Raw genomic sequence first — 12,403 nt, forward strand, 5'->3', positions numbered from 1 at the left:
CGTAGCTCCCGCTTGAAACCAGTGTAGAAAAACGCCATCGTAACTCTGATGCCCGATTCAGTTTCATCAATTCGTGGGCACTGCTCTAAACAATCTTCATGGAAACAAAAAAGGAATACTTTGCGGAGAACGTCGCGTGCTGGGTGCGTATCGCTGTGCTGTGCTGTGCATTATTGTCGTCGTTCGTCTGTAAACGGTCCGTGGACCATATGTGTGCCGAAAGTGGTATGTTAGTAGACAAGTTTGAAAGGCGCCAAACGTGGCGCTGGCCATTCTGTTGTTCATCCGTGAAGCTGGACGTGGCATCATGGTCATCGCGGAGGCGTGCCACCGATGCTTGGTGCAATCAATGATGGAGATGGGTTGCTTGTTGGCTTGGGCGTTGAGCTGCCGCTCGGCGCGCGCTTCACAGCGGTCTGCGCGGCGTTGATCTTCTTCCTCACCGACACAAGGCGACCCCTAGCGTTCTCGATGACTGGAAAAAGGTTAGCTGCATGACACACAGGAGCGCGGGAAGACTTACTGCGCAAGACCGTCTGCCGGTCCTCTGTCTCCATGCCATTGATAGCTTCATCGACCGGCTTGTCCTTCTTCGAGCTAGGCTTGCGCATGAGCGGGTCATCTTCCGTCTCCAGGACCGCCTCGAGCAGCATAATTGCAGTCTTGTAGCCCAACTCGCAGTCACTGAGCTCTTCTCCCACCAACTCGCTTACTGCTGCAGCTCTGCTCATCTCTACCGCTCGATCGAACATGAGACGCTCAGCCGTGACGCCGCTCGTGATACGGAACTGGTCCGCTGAAGCTGCTACCGACGATCCTGTAGTCGCATCGTGATTGTTCGGGTGCCCGCTGTGGTCCTCGGGCAACTGTCGCTGAGCCTGCTGCAAGCGACGCCCCGCTATCTCCGATTTCTCCAAGCACTCGTTGAAACGACCGCGAGACCACCTCACGACTCCAAAAATGCGACGTGCGACACTGCCATGCGCACCAGAAGCTTCAGTAGGCACCTCCTCTCCACGTTCCTTCTGTTTATTCCACCACCAACCAGCAAGATCGATGGTCTTGGTGAGAATGGCAAGAGCCTTGACATACAGCACCAAAGCTTCCTCAGCAACACCAAAAATGGCTATGTTAGTCATGTCCCTGTCTTCACCATCGGCTTCCCCATTTCTCTCGGGTGCGCCGATCTGCTGAATTCCAAGCGCGTCCTGGGTCGAAGGTGGTGCCGGCTGGATCTGCCGGTATTTGACTTCGGCGAAGCCATAGATGACATCGCTGCGATGTGCTGCCTCTTCCAGGGTGCGGACCAATCTAGTCTCCTCATCTATGGGCTTGATATCGTTGCCGTCGCCTATGGCCAACGCTGCAGCAGGCGTGGGGTATGCGGGGAAGGCGCTGTATCCACGCGGCGGCGAGGGACCTCCGATCGGTGGTGATGTACCGGTACCAAAAAGACGAGCATTCGCAGCTGTCAAGGCCTTGGTCAGCATATTTGTCGCCGACTGTGGAGAGTATGTAAGACGCCTCTCGAACGAGCCACCTCGTTGATGAGCATTTCGTCCGGGCGCCATTTGAACGGCTCTTGAAGAATTGATAGGTGCTGTTCCTGGCAGTGAATTCGGCAGGCCTTGTGTTGTGGCACGTCTGATCATTGCACCCTGGTGGGATGGCGACCCATGCACGGCATCCAATTCATCGGCGAAGGCGTTGACCTCCACTGCACGCTTCTCAATGACAACATACTCCTTTTCGAACGCCACGTCGTGTGCGGTGCGCTCATGAGCCTCGCGAGCAGCGCGGTCTTCTTTCGCGGCCTCAATAGTGGGTTCTCGAACAAGTGGCGGTCCAGCGAGTGGCGAAGAGCGAGAGGCTCGCCGGGGCATCGGCGGAGCTGGGTTCATCGGGGCCTGCTGCTGGAGTTCCTGACGTCCAGGAGCAGTTATGTGTGCGACAATGCTTGGACGACGCGGTTCTCGTTGGCTCGGCTGGCGCTTGATACCTGTGCCCTCTGCCTGATTCGAGCTACCAACTGAAGATTTACGTCGCTCCCCATCGATGGACCTCCGCTGCGGAATAGCCTCTTCAGACGGCTTGCGGCTTGCACGTCCTGGACCATCATCTTGAGAGCGTTTTGCTCGCAGCTCGGGTGCCGGAGTCGATCTTGGCGAAGCTTCAGTCTCCATAGCCCGAGCCATCCTCTTGCTGAGTTCCGACACTGATGCCTCTGAGCCCGGAATTCCATGCTCCTGCACTTTGTCTTCCGAGTGAAGGCCTGGGATCTCGTCGACGACTACTGGATCATTGAAGAGGTTCTCGTAAGTCATACGTTCAACCGGACTCTTCTTCAAAAGCTTTCTGATCAAGTCCTTCATGCCTCGGCTGATCGTCATGTGCTTGTTGTCGAACACGATCACATCGTTAGCCCTCTCAATCTTTCGCAAGAGATCAACGTGGTTCTGAGCTCTGAAGGGTGGTTTGCCCACGATCATTTCGTGCAGCACGGTTCCAGTCGACCACAGATCGGCGCGCGCGTCGTATTTCTCGTATCGAAGGATTTCAGGTGCCATGTACAATGGCGATCCGCAAAGCGTCTCAGCCATGGATGTCGAGGGCAAGTGACGTGCGAATCCAAAGTCGGCGATTTTGAGCATTGGAAGAGATGCAACGCCGACGGCCGGAATTAGCGAGTTCTCGCTCGCGGCGAGTGGCACGTCTTCGGGTTTGAGTCTCGACATGTAGGTCGGCGCGGGATTGAGAAGCAAGTTTTGAGGCTTTATATCGCGGTGGATCAAGTTGTGCGAGCGGAGATATTGCAAGGCGCTGGTGATCTGCTTCAGGAAATGTCGAGCAAGAACCTCGTTCAGGCCGCCGTGGTCTGGGTTCGGATATTTCCTGAATATGTCTGCAGTCTCGGGTAGGTTGGGCAGCTGGTGACGCTTCTTCATGAACTGGGCCAGATCTGAGAGCTGGCAGTATTCCATCACGAGGTAGATGTAGGATGGGGTGTCGGTGCAGACAAACAACTGGACAATGTGCGGATGCTTGAGCCCCTTGAGGATTTCAATCTCGGTCGCCAGATTCTCCTTCAATTTCTTAGATAGCTTTCCCATCTGGACGGCCTTGACTGCTGCGTATGACTTTCTCTTCTGTTCGAAATCGTCAACAACCTGTTCCATACTCGACTCATCAAGGTGGACCACGCCTCCTGGTTCAGGACTTACCCGATGTTGTGCAAGATATACAGTGGCGAAAGAGCCTTTCCCAATCTCTTTGCCCCTGCGAAACTCTCCTATGAGCTCGTCGGGCTCCAACTCCGGCGGTGGTGCTGGGCGCCTCGACGAGGTACCCGGTATGCGTGGCGCCGCCATGCTGGCGGTGGTACCTGTGGGTGTTCTGCAAGCCGGGATGTCCCTCCTCTTCTCGTTCGTCGAGGTGCGTTATACAATCTTCCGGTGTACAGGCAGGGCAGTGTGATGCATCAACGTCGAGCGGATGATGGCGCTGTGTTCGGTTGCTTGGGAGTCACTCGATGGATGGCTTGGCGGCTAGACGATCATCGATGTGCGCGTCGAATGATAGCTGCGGCGCACAATGCGAGTATCGTGACGGGGACAGCAGGTCAGCCGGTCGGGGCGTGGGTGAAAGCGATCTGGAACTGCTGGACTCGGGCTCGTGACCGCGGATGAGGAGAAGGTGCTCGGGCCTGCCAGCGGCGGTCAAAGGAAAGGAAATGGGGAATTAACGGGGCAGCGCGTAAGTGAAGGCGGCGCAGAAGAGAGGGCAATGGGGGTGGAAAAGCAGGTCGGTCTCAGGCAGCGGGATGGATGAAAAGTAGTGACTCTCAGGTCGGAGGACGCAGGGCGGCGGTGGTGGTGATGGAAGCTCGTTGCCCCAGGCTGTGAAGCTAGGCTCAGAAGATAAGGATAAGAGAAGAGCTAGCTAGAACTATGCTGGACGGGTGCGCATCTTCCACGCACAACATGCACTGCGTTGCTGGCTCCCCCATCCGCGCGCCATGCCGCTGCGAGCGGCGCGGAGGGCGTCTGCGGCGGGCATACACCACCTGTCGCCATCACCGCCGCGTGCGCACACACTTCAAGTTGCCATCACCTGTTGCGTGCCCGTGGCTCGCTCGTCATCGCACGAGTCACGCGTCAGCAGCGTCTTCTCGCATTTCATCATCCGGGCGCTTGCCGCCGCCACGAGCAGTCACTCCGTTCTTTTGCCGAACATCACGCATGCTTCCCCGACGCGAAACCCTCGCGTCGTCCACTCTCTGTTATCGCCTGGTCTGGTCCATCGCAACGCATACTCGAGAGAGCGCACTGCGACGCGGGAGCCAGACGATGAGCTGCGCCGCCATTTTCCCCGCTCGAGGGATCGAGTGTGCGACCGTCCAGCGCAGTGGAGGTGTGCCAGACGACGCGACCTCCATTCGTTATCGCGCAATCTGTCGCTACGGAATCCGGGGCTGTGGTATTGATTAGCTGCCTCCGGGTCGATCAAGGCCTGGGGTGCAGCCGCTGTGCAGCTCAGCATATCGTCTCGCCAACCAGACTCAGGAACGAGCGCCGCTCAGCGCTCTTCTCATTGCTCCGATAAGGCAACAATAGTCTGAGAAAGCGCACATGACAATCATGCAGCTGCCTGTCCTGGCTACGCTGCCCAGCACTTGGAGATCGCGACTTCAGATGCTCATTCGCTACCTACGATTTCAGGCCGCGACCTGGGATGAGTCGCACAACTTGCTGAGGCCTCTCGCCAGGCCGCAGGCCGCCAGTCAGTCCTTCCATTGAGACGCCGGTGGCTGTGTTGAAGCAAACGCCGTTCCCGAGCATTACCTAGCATAGACGCATTCAGCTGGTAAGTTTCGGGCCCCATCCAACTTCTGGGTACCGCCGAGGATGGCGAGATAGGACCCAGACCTCACACCTTCGAAGTCTTTCATGTGCACGCTACCTTGGCATGCTTTGCTCGATTATAGGACCGTTGTCATCACCGTCTGTCATTGTCCAAGCCGATCTGCTTCCGCGACGTCAGTTCTACGCTGTTCAGACAACACGGCGGAACACTGCATACGAAGCACGATGGTCGCTTTGCTTCGTCATCCGAACAGCGGATGGAGGCTGTGCTCGTTGTGCTTAAGCATCAGATGCGCCCTTCTTCCATTTCTCTTGCGCCCTATGGCGTCCACTGTCGATGTGCTCCGTTACTGGTGCCGTCAATTACCATTTCACCGACTGAATCAGTAGTTCAAAACGTCACTTTCTCTGCGGAGACCGGGTGGTGTCTGCTCATCAGCTTGGCTTTGTCCACCAACAGCGCCACGAAGACGTGGTTGGGACACTTCGCGAACACACAACCTAGGGGCTACTCATTGGTCAGACGTTTGCTGAGCTACCTTCCTTGCCCTTCGGATTCCACAGCATAGCCCACAACTTCACACCTTCGCCTCCCTCCGCAAATTCTCCTCGTGCATCATGAGTCCCAACACCCAGAACCAACTCCTCGACAACCTCAAATCCGCACTTCACATACACGTCTCTACTCTTTGGAGTCGTAGCCTCCAACCAAATCGGCACTCCACCCTCTTGCAAACATTTCTCCTGCCACTTCTTCACCACAATCTTTGCCAACCCTCGCCCCTGCTGCTCATCCACAGTACCAATAAAGAACAAATAGTAAAACTTGCTGATCCCCCTCGCCTTCAACTGCCTTGCTTTAATCGCATCTGTAGCGCTGCTGAAATCAATCAACATCCTCTTCAAACCTCCAAATCCCAGTTTGAATAAAGTCTGAATGAAAGCGGGTTGAATGACGCTCATGAAGCTGACGACTTTTCTGCCCGGTTTCAACCAAATAGCGACTGAAGACCAATTATCGGCTTCTTGAAAGATTGCATCGTTGATCGTGGCTGCGCGCAGAATTGTTTGGAACCATTCTTTGATGTATGCGTCGCGTTGTTGCTGGGTCAGGGAACAGAGCATGAATCGGATGACTGGATCATCGCGGAATATTACTGCGAGGAGGTCGGCTGTTTTTGGTTTGTATTCTGGTGTTGTTATTAGGGCTTGTCGAGGAGGACGTGAAGACGATTTGGCCACTTACCTTTCCCGGCAGTTGTGATCTTGATCTCGACTTCGGCCATGTTGCACCAGCTTTTCGAGTGCTCCAAAGGACTGGCGGCGTGGGCAGCTTTTATCGCGAACAAGCGTTGAGGACGACCCGGCACTCAAGCTGACATGTTTTGAACACCCTCGTCAAACTTCGCAAGGTTCGTGAACTGTCGGGTCAGCTAGAGCTCAGCTGCGGTATAACTTGCTTCCTACAGTAAGTTGCGCATCATTGAGGAAGTACTCTCTCGAGCTCCTTCAAGGTGTGCAAGTGCGGTGTCTGTGCTTGCAGGATGTTCATAGCGCGAAGCAGTAGCCGAGGGCGGAAAAGCTCCGTCTAGAAAGGAAGGGCAATATCAGACCTTATTTCAGAGCAAGTTCCTCCCTTTACGTCGGACGCCCCTAATCCATCCACGTTTTTTGTGCGCGGAGTGTTCGCTCGTTCTAGAATCCACCGCGGTGGGTTCGCCTGTGCCTTACCGTGCCACGTGCAACTTACCTTAGGTGTATTATTCATTTTGTAGAACGATCTTTGCGCAGCATTGATCAATACCATTCGGCCACTTGAACGGCAGAAGTGAGCATCAATCATGCCTCATGAGCAGTGAAGCTTGCCGACGTAGTTGAATTCTTCCAATTGTGGCCCGTCGTGCCTGCTCTGCAGGCAGTTCAGCCTCGGGCTCTGAAGCAGCATATACATACACCACGAGAAAGCAAAGGCAGCCCGCTCGTACGCGATATCACATCCCACGGTGCCCAGAAACGCCTCCGCTGAAGATCAAAACCTAGAATCTCAGAATCACATGTCCCGCACTGCTTTGGTATCGTTGCACTTTCGACTCGTGATCATTCGTTTTCGGCGCCGATTCGAGGCGGTGATTTGCTCTTGGAACCAGATTTTCCTGCTGGACTTCCGCTTCGCCTATGAAAATGTCAGTATTTCTCCGTGTGCAGAATCTTCGGATGTAGATGCTCACGATCGCCGCCTCTCGCCTTCTTTCCGTCTCGCCTCAATGACACGCAAGATTTCCTTCCGCCCTCCTGAGGCATCGACTTCCTTTCCCCGCATGCTCATGCTGATCTTGTCCTGAGCATGTGCCTTGAGGAGCTTAGATATCAGAAGATGCTGCATCAGCAGACACACATATACTCCACAATCCATGCCGTTGTCCTGCTGCGGAGAGTCCTGCAGATTGATGAAGTTCAGAGGCTTCCCAAGCAGCTGCGACATTTTGTGGGCAGTGAGTCTCGCCTCGTGGTAGTTCGAATTGTTCAGCGAGTCGTAGTGGAAAGCGACCCCGTCGATGGCCGAGACGAGCAGCAGTGACCAGTGCGACCCGCCCTCGGCTGTGGTGACGCTCTGGCAGTCATTGATGGGCAGAAAGATGTGGGTTGTTCTCTCGAAATTGGGCAATGCGCTTTTCAGGTCAATAGGGTTCTTAGTCTTTTGCAGCATAAAGCTCATTGTCGGTCGTAGGAGGACGATATTGGCTTTGGGGTAGTGGATGAGCTTCTCGCGCTCGAGGTACTCTTGCCAGAAGGAGATGGCATTGTCGGTTAACCAGTCGTTTTTGATCGAGTCAACGTCTTCGCGCGTGAGGCGGATGTCGTAGTAGCTGAGGTAGGCATCGTCTGGTGAGAGCTGGCCCGCACGGCGCACGTTAGCTCGTCGTCCCGCATATGTCGCGCTTCGCCGTTGGACGCGGTATGGTAAGGTTGTGGGGCGCGCGCTGTACGGCTTGCGTCTCGACATGGTCGCGTGTGTTGTTGCAGGAGTTGTGTGTGGAAGTGGAAGTGGAAGTTGGATTTTTAGAAGGTGCACTCACAGAATCCCCGAAGTGCCTGCTCACTTTGGTTCCACGCGCTTGGTCAGTGAATGTTCAGTCACCACACGCGCGACTCCTCCTCTCCTCACCTCGACCTCCAAACGGATGGAACCCTGAACCCGAACTGCGCCCTGAAGGTTGCGGCGAGGCGTTGTGTTTGGTCAAAGGCATGATCACAGCAGCCTCCTAGGCACGCACGAGCGATCGGGGTACGGCGGCGTTCGGGCGGCGGAGGTGGAGGTGGAAGGTGGCAGGAGCGCAGCCGTGTGTAGGATATAGCAATGATTGAATGCGCTCAGGTTGCGAGGAATAAGGGCGTCTGGACGAGGAGGGTGTCTTTAGGTCTAGGTTCAGGCCTCTTTCACCAGCAGCGATCCAGCATTAAAGCGGCGGGCGCGGAAAATACATGCACGTCATTTTGCTGACCTGGCGCCACGTTCGCTAAGTTAGACTCGAGACGATCTACACACCCTGACTTTGCTCTTTCCACTGCGGTGGCATTTTGACACTCTGCACTTACACCGCTCTAGCGCTACGACTAGGCCCTCCGCACAATTTGTTGCATGTGTGACTGCCTGACAGGCCAAACGATCAGATAATCGACGAAATGTTGGAGGGGTGGCCTCGCACATGTCAGTCAGTGGCAGCCCCTTAGCTCGACTGAAGTTTATCAGCCACAGCCACATTGACAACCCATAAGCCATCTTCAATCAACAACGGTATCGAAGTCCTCTCTAATTTGCCCTCAATAAGACATCACACTCAGAATGTGGTGGGTAGCTCCGCAGGTGTGCGTGTTAGCGGAGAGCGTTTGGTCCTTGCTGAAGATGGACTGCGCCACATCTTAGTGACTCGTAGTCGTAATCGCGCCAGCGGTGAATTCATCAAGGCAGCAATGATTTGCTGGTGCACGTCGCTGGTAGTGTAGCGCCAATGCTGCAGCCGGCATTGTAGTGCGAATATCTCGAGACTGGATCTTGACATCAAGCGAAGTAGGCAGCAGTCTGGGATGTTACGGTTGTGAAGGACTTTTCTTCGTTCAAACCATATGGCTTGGCAAGAGGAAGTTGGCAATTCCTTCCTTCACTGCGTATTCGTGGCCACAGTTACCGCAGGCTAGCTTTCCACTTGCGATGCTTGTCTCCATGAGGAGAAGGTGGAGATCTTTCATGATTTGTGATGGCTCCTTGTTCTCGTCGACGAGTGCTTCCGGCTCTGGAGTCTCTGCTGGCAGGTTCGGCAGTCCAAGCTGAAGGAATGTTAGTCATGAATTGGCGTTATTTGCGCGGCACAGTGACATATACCTCCTGCGTCAAAGTCTTCATGGCTTCCCAATCCAGTCGTGGCAGCATGTTCTTGATGAACAGCGGATTCATATCAAGCTCGATCTGTTCGAGTTCTGCCTCCTTTGGATGCAAAGGAAAGGCCGCCGGCGAAGACTTGCACGTCTTGCGCGCACAAGTGAGGAAATTCATAGTAAGCAACTTCATTTTGGCTTGTTGTGCTGTCTTCAATTTCGTTGTCGATATGGTTTTAAATGCTTGCGATCATCAGGCAATTTTTCGTGAGTACAAATTGACCACGACTTTTGCCGCTCCATGTAAGCATTGCCATCTTCCAATGTTCCTGCGCAAGCCTGATTGCAACAACACAAACCAACGACGCCACGAACAGCAAGAACGCAACAAGAAATGTCGGCCGAACCGGAGAACCCGCCAAATGGCGAAGCTGATGCTCGCGATCCCTCTGGATTTTTGAGTGAAATCATTGGAGCTCCTGTGACTGTGAAGCTCAATTCTGGAGTCGTCTACAAAGGTATGCATCACGGAAGCTGTGACAAGCCTCAGTATTACGTGCACTGAACTTGTTTTCTCTCCACACTCTTATATCGCACTGGGTGTGAGGACACCATTGCAAATCAAGATCACTGACTGCTTCTGCAGGCGAGCTGCAATCTGTCGATGGGTACATGAACATCGCTCTCGAAGATACCAAAGAATTCGTGGATGGCAAGCTGAGGCGGAATTACGGCGATGCTTTTGTGAGAGGAAACAATGGTAAGATACTTCTATTTCTGCCGCTGTTCTGGCCGCCCACAAAGGCACTACATGCTCCTGCAAATCTATGTGGGCATTGCCTCTGCGATACGCGTAGCTCCTATTTACGCTCACGTGCTAATCTGGCTCCTAGTCATGTACATCTCGGCAGATGCAGCACAATGAGAAGAGTTTGAGCCACTTGGCTCCGAGACAGAAGTCTATCGTGGTCATGGCCTCGGCTTGTCAAGCATGCTCGCCAAGCGGCGGGTAGCAACACAAGCATGACCACAACGCCGGTATCTGTACCTACTGCCCTTCACCTCATTCTGCGGTGCGGTCATGCTCGGGCCGCGACACTCCAGTCAGGCTTTCACGACCTTCGGCGGGTATTTTAGTGGTCCAGAAAGCGTGGGCTGCGCCATGAAGGGTGACGTTGCCTTCGGCATCTTTTTCGACGTCAGGGGCGTTGATAATATCCATGAAAGTCTTTTTGGTCTTCTCCAGAAGATCACCTTCAAGTACTGCAATGTGCCCAAGTGTTGCAAATCGCTCCCATGCCCTTTCCGCTGTCAAGGTCACTTCAAATGGTTCAGTGTGCTCAGCGATCGGCAGGCTGAACAATTGGTCATCACTTGCGACCAGTAAGGAAAGCGGCGTCTTCTTGACTTGATCGTCAAAAATCTTCTTCCATTCCATGTGGCGGAATCGAGGCTCCTTGTCCCCGGTCTCTTCGGCCACTGCCCAATTCAGATCACGCAACTTGCCTTCCCAAGCTGATGGGGCTTGTTGGTCTTTCGGCGAGTTGTATATTTCTGCGTTCCATATGAGCCCAAGAGCGCCATGTGGTTGTAGCACACGATGTATTTCTCTGAGCGACTCCATGTTGGCAAACCAATGAAAGCTCTGCAAGCACTTAGCTCGCAGTTCACGAATAGGTAGGACCACAGAAAACAGCCTACCTGGGCCACAGTCACAGCGTCCACGCTACCGTCCTCCAGGGTGGGCATGTTGTCACTTATGCCATCGACTACAGTCACGCCTTTCAACTTCTTCGACTCAAGCACCTGTCTCATCTGCTCATGTGGTTCGACGGCGATGATGCGAAAGTCCTCATGTCGGGCGGCCAACGCTTCCGTGAACTTTCCGGTTCCCGCAGCAAGATCCACGATCGTGGCGTGCTTTTTATCAGCGACGCGTAGTTGCTCGAGCAGGTACTGCACGACCGTCGCAGAGTATGCGGGACGATGTTGGTCGTACAGACTGGACTTGGCAAAGCCATTCTGTGCGCGAGCATTCAATTCCGAAGGCTTGTTGGCTGCCGCCATGTTGACGATGGTCACTGATGTCTTCGCGGGGACTGTCGGAACACAGATTCCACGTGCAGGTCTCAGACGCGCCTTGAACAGCCAGCAACACCGCGCCAGTTGAGGGGAGCGGACAAATCGTGCTGGCGATGATGTACCAATGTTCGGAGAGAGGCAGGCAGGATCCCCGATGCCGCAGAGGCTTCACATGCACGCACGGGTGCTGGGACGTTCGGCAAGCCCGCTCTGCATTAGCCCGCAGCGCGTTTCAAGTCGAGGCGCCCTCAACGACGAACGACGCGTGTGTGCGGGTGCAACGAGGCATCTACGATGATGGGCGAGCCAGACCTTCATCATCAGAGGCTGCAAAAGCATCACGAAAGATCGCAGACGGCAGGCGGGCAGGCTTTTCGCTAGCGCATTGTTTATCTTCACGTCAAAGTGGAATGTCCGGGGGTTGACACGCCGATGAGGAAGAAAGTTTTGCGAGCTCATCAATGTGCGAGCGTACGCGCAATCTGCGAGGATTCTAAGCGAGGGCTTGGGTCCGGAGACTGCGAGACGCAACGCAGGCAGTACAATGGATCTGCGTGGACGGCACGAGGTTCAGCTATTGGGTGCGACGTTGCGCAGAGGCAGGCCGGCGTGCACGTCGCTGGTCGGTCGGTCTGTGACGACGAAGACGCGATCCATTGCCCAGCACCCTCGAGACGATCGAGGGGATGGATGGAGGCTGCGGCAGTGGGCGGGAGGCTGGGTGGGTGCAGGAACGCTGCATGAGCACGCGCGCAGGCGATGGCAACGTGTTGGACGAGTGCGATGCCGTGTGCATGGAGGTCCGCTGTGGCTGTATGGGAATAGAATAGAGTGACGGTATCGACCCTGGGCAAAAGAGGCTGACGAGCTGACTCCTTATTATTACTGAATATGGGACGGGCGCTAGTGAGAAACGGCGGCCGGGCGTGCGAGGCAGGAACGGATCTTGCGATGGTGCCAGCATCGCAGCGCATCGCCACTGCTACTCACACCCACTCGTATACCACGACGTCGCTCGACATACAGTAATCATTCCCATCTCACTCGTTTGTCGGCTCATGGCCTGCTCCAGAATTTAGAACTCT

General features: G+C 54.8%; 6 protein-coding genes across 6 annotated transcripts; 1 reads left to right on the forward strand and 5 right to left on the reverse strand.

Annotated features, from left to right (window-relative positions):
- Nucleotides 1–311: 311 nt before the first annotated feature.
- CKM354_001268300 (uncharacterized protein) lies at nt 312–3,368 on the reverse strand (the record flags this gene model as incomplete). Its single annotated transcript, XM_044808207.1, has 3 exons — nt 312–475; nt 524–3,146; nt 3,222–3,368. 3 exons carry the CDS (start codon nt 3,366–3,368, stop codon nt 312–314), a joined length of 2,934 nt encoding a protein of 977 aa, XP_044664142.1.
- Nucleotides 3,369–5,381: 2,013 nt separating this feature from the next.
- Nucleotides 5,382–6,148, reverse strand: CKM354_001268400 (uncharacterized protein; the record flags this gene model as incomplete). Its single annotated transcript, XM_044808208.1, has 2 exons — nt 5,382–6,052; nt 6,109–6,148. The coding sequence occupies 2 exons, from the start codon at nt 6,146–6,148 to the stop codon at nt 5,382–5,384; spliced, it is 711 nt and encodes a 236-aa protein (XP_044664143.1).
- Nucleotides 6,149–6,959: 811 nt separating this feature from the next.
- On the reverse strand, nt 6,960–8,110 carry CKM354_001268500 (uncharacterized protein; the record flags this gene model as incomplete). Its single annotated transcript, XM_044808209.1, has 4 exons — nt 6,960–7,035; nt 7,091–7,755; nt 7,940–7,962; nt 8,029–8,110. 4 exons carry the CDS (start codon nt 8,108–8,110, stop codon nt 6,960–6,962), a joined length of 846 nt encoding a protein of 281 aa, XP_044664144.1.
- An 868-nt stretch (nt 8,111–8,978) lies between these two features.
- CKM354_001268600 (RNA methylation protein TRM112) lies at nt 8,979–9,429 on the reverse strand (the record flags this gene model as incomplete). The annotated part of the gene is made up of 2 exons (XM_044808210.1): nt 8,979–9,188; nt 9,244–9,429. The coding sequence occupies 2 exons, from the start codon at nt 9,427–9,429 to the stop codon at nt 8,979–8,981; spliced, it is 396 nt and encodes a 131-aa protein (XP_044664145.1).
- A 201-nt stretch (nt 9,430–9,630) lies between these two features.
- Nucleotides 9,631–10,161, forward strand: CKM354_001268700 (U4/U6-U5 snRNP complex subunit LSM6; the record flags this gene model as incomplete). The annotated part of the gene is made up of 3 exons (XM_044808211.1): nt 9,631–9,754; nt 9,883–9,996; nt 10,130–10,161. 3 exons carry the CDS (start codon nt 9,631–9,633, stop codon nt 10,159–10,161), a joined length of 270 nt encoding a protein of 89 aa, XP_044664146.1.
- A 138-nt stretch (nt 10,162–10,299) lies between these two features.
- CKM354_001268800 (uncharacterized protein) lies at nt 10,300–11,303 on the reverse strand (the record flags this gene model as incomplete). The annotated part of the gene is made up of 2 exons (XM_044808212.1): nt 10,300–10,881; nt 10,938–11,303. 2 exons carry the CDS (start codon nt 11,301–11,303, stop codon nt 10,300–10,302), a joined length of 948 nt encoding a protein of 315 aa, XP_044664147.1.
- Nucleotides 11,304–12,403: the final 1,100 nt, after the last annotated feature.

The sequence above is a fragment of the Cercospora kikuchii genome, assembly GCF_019650295.1.
Source record: "Cercospora kikuchii DNA, contig_00009, whole genome shotgun sequence".
Lineage (NCBI taxonomy): Eukaryota > Fungi > Ascomycota > Dothideomycetes > Mycosphaerellales > Mycosphaerellaceae > Cercospora > Cercospora kikuchii.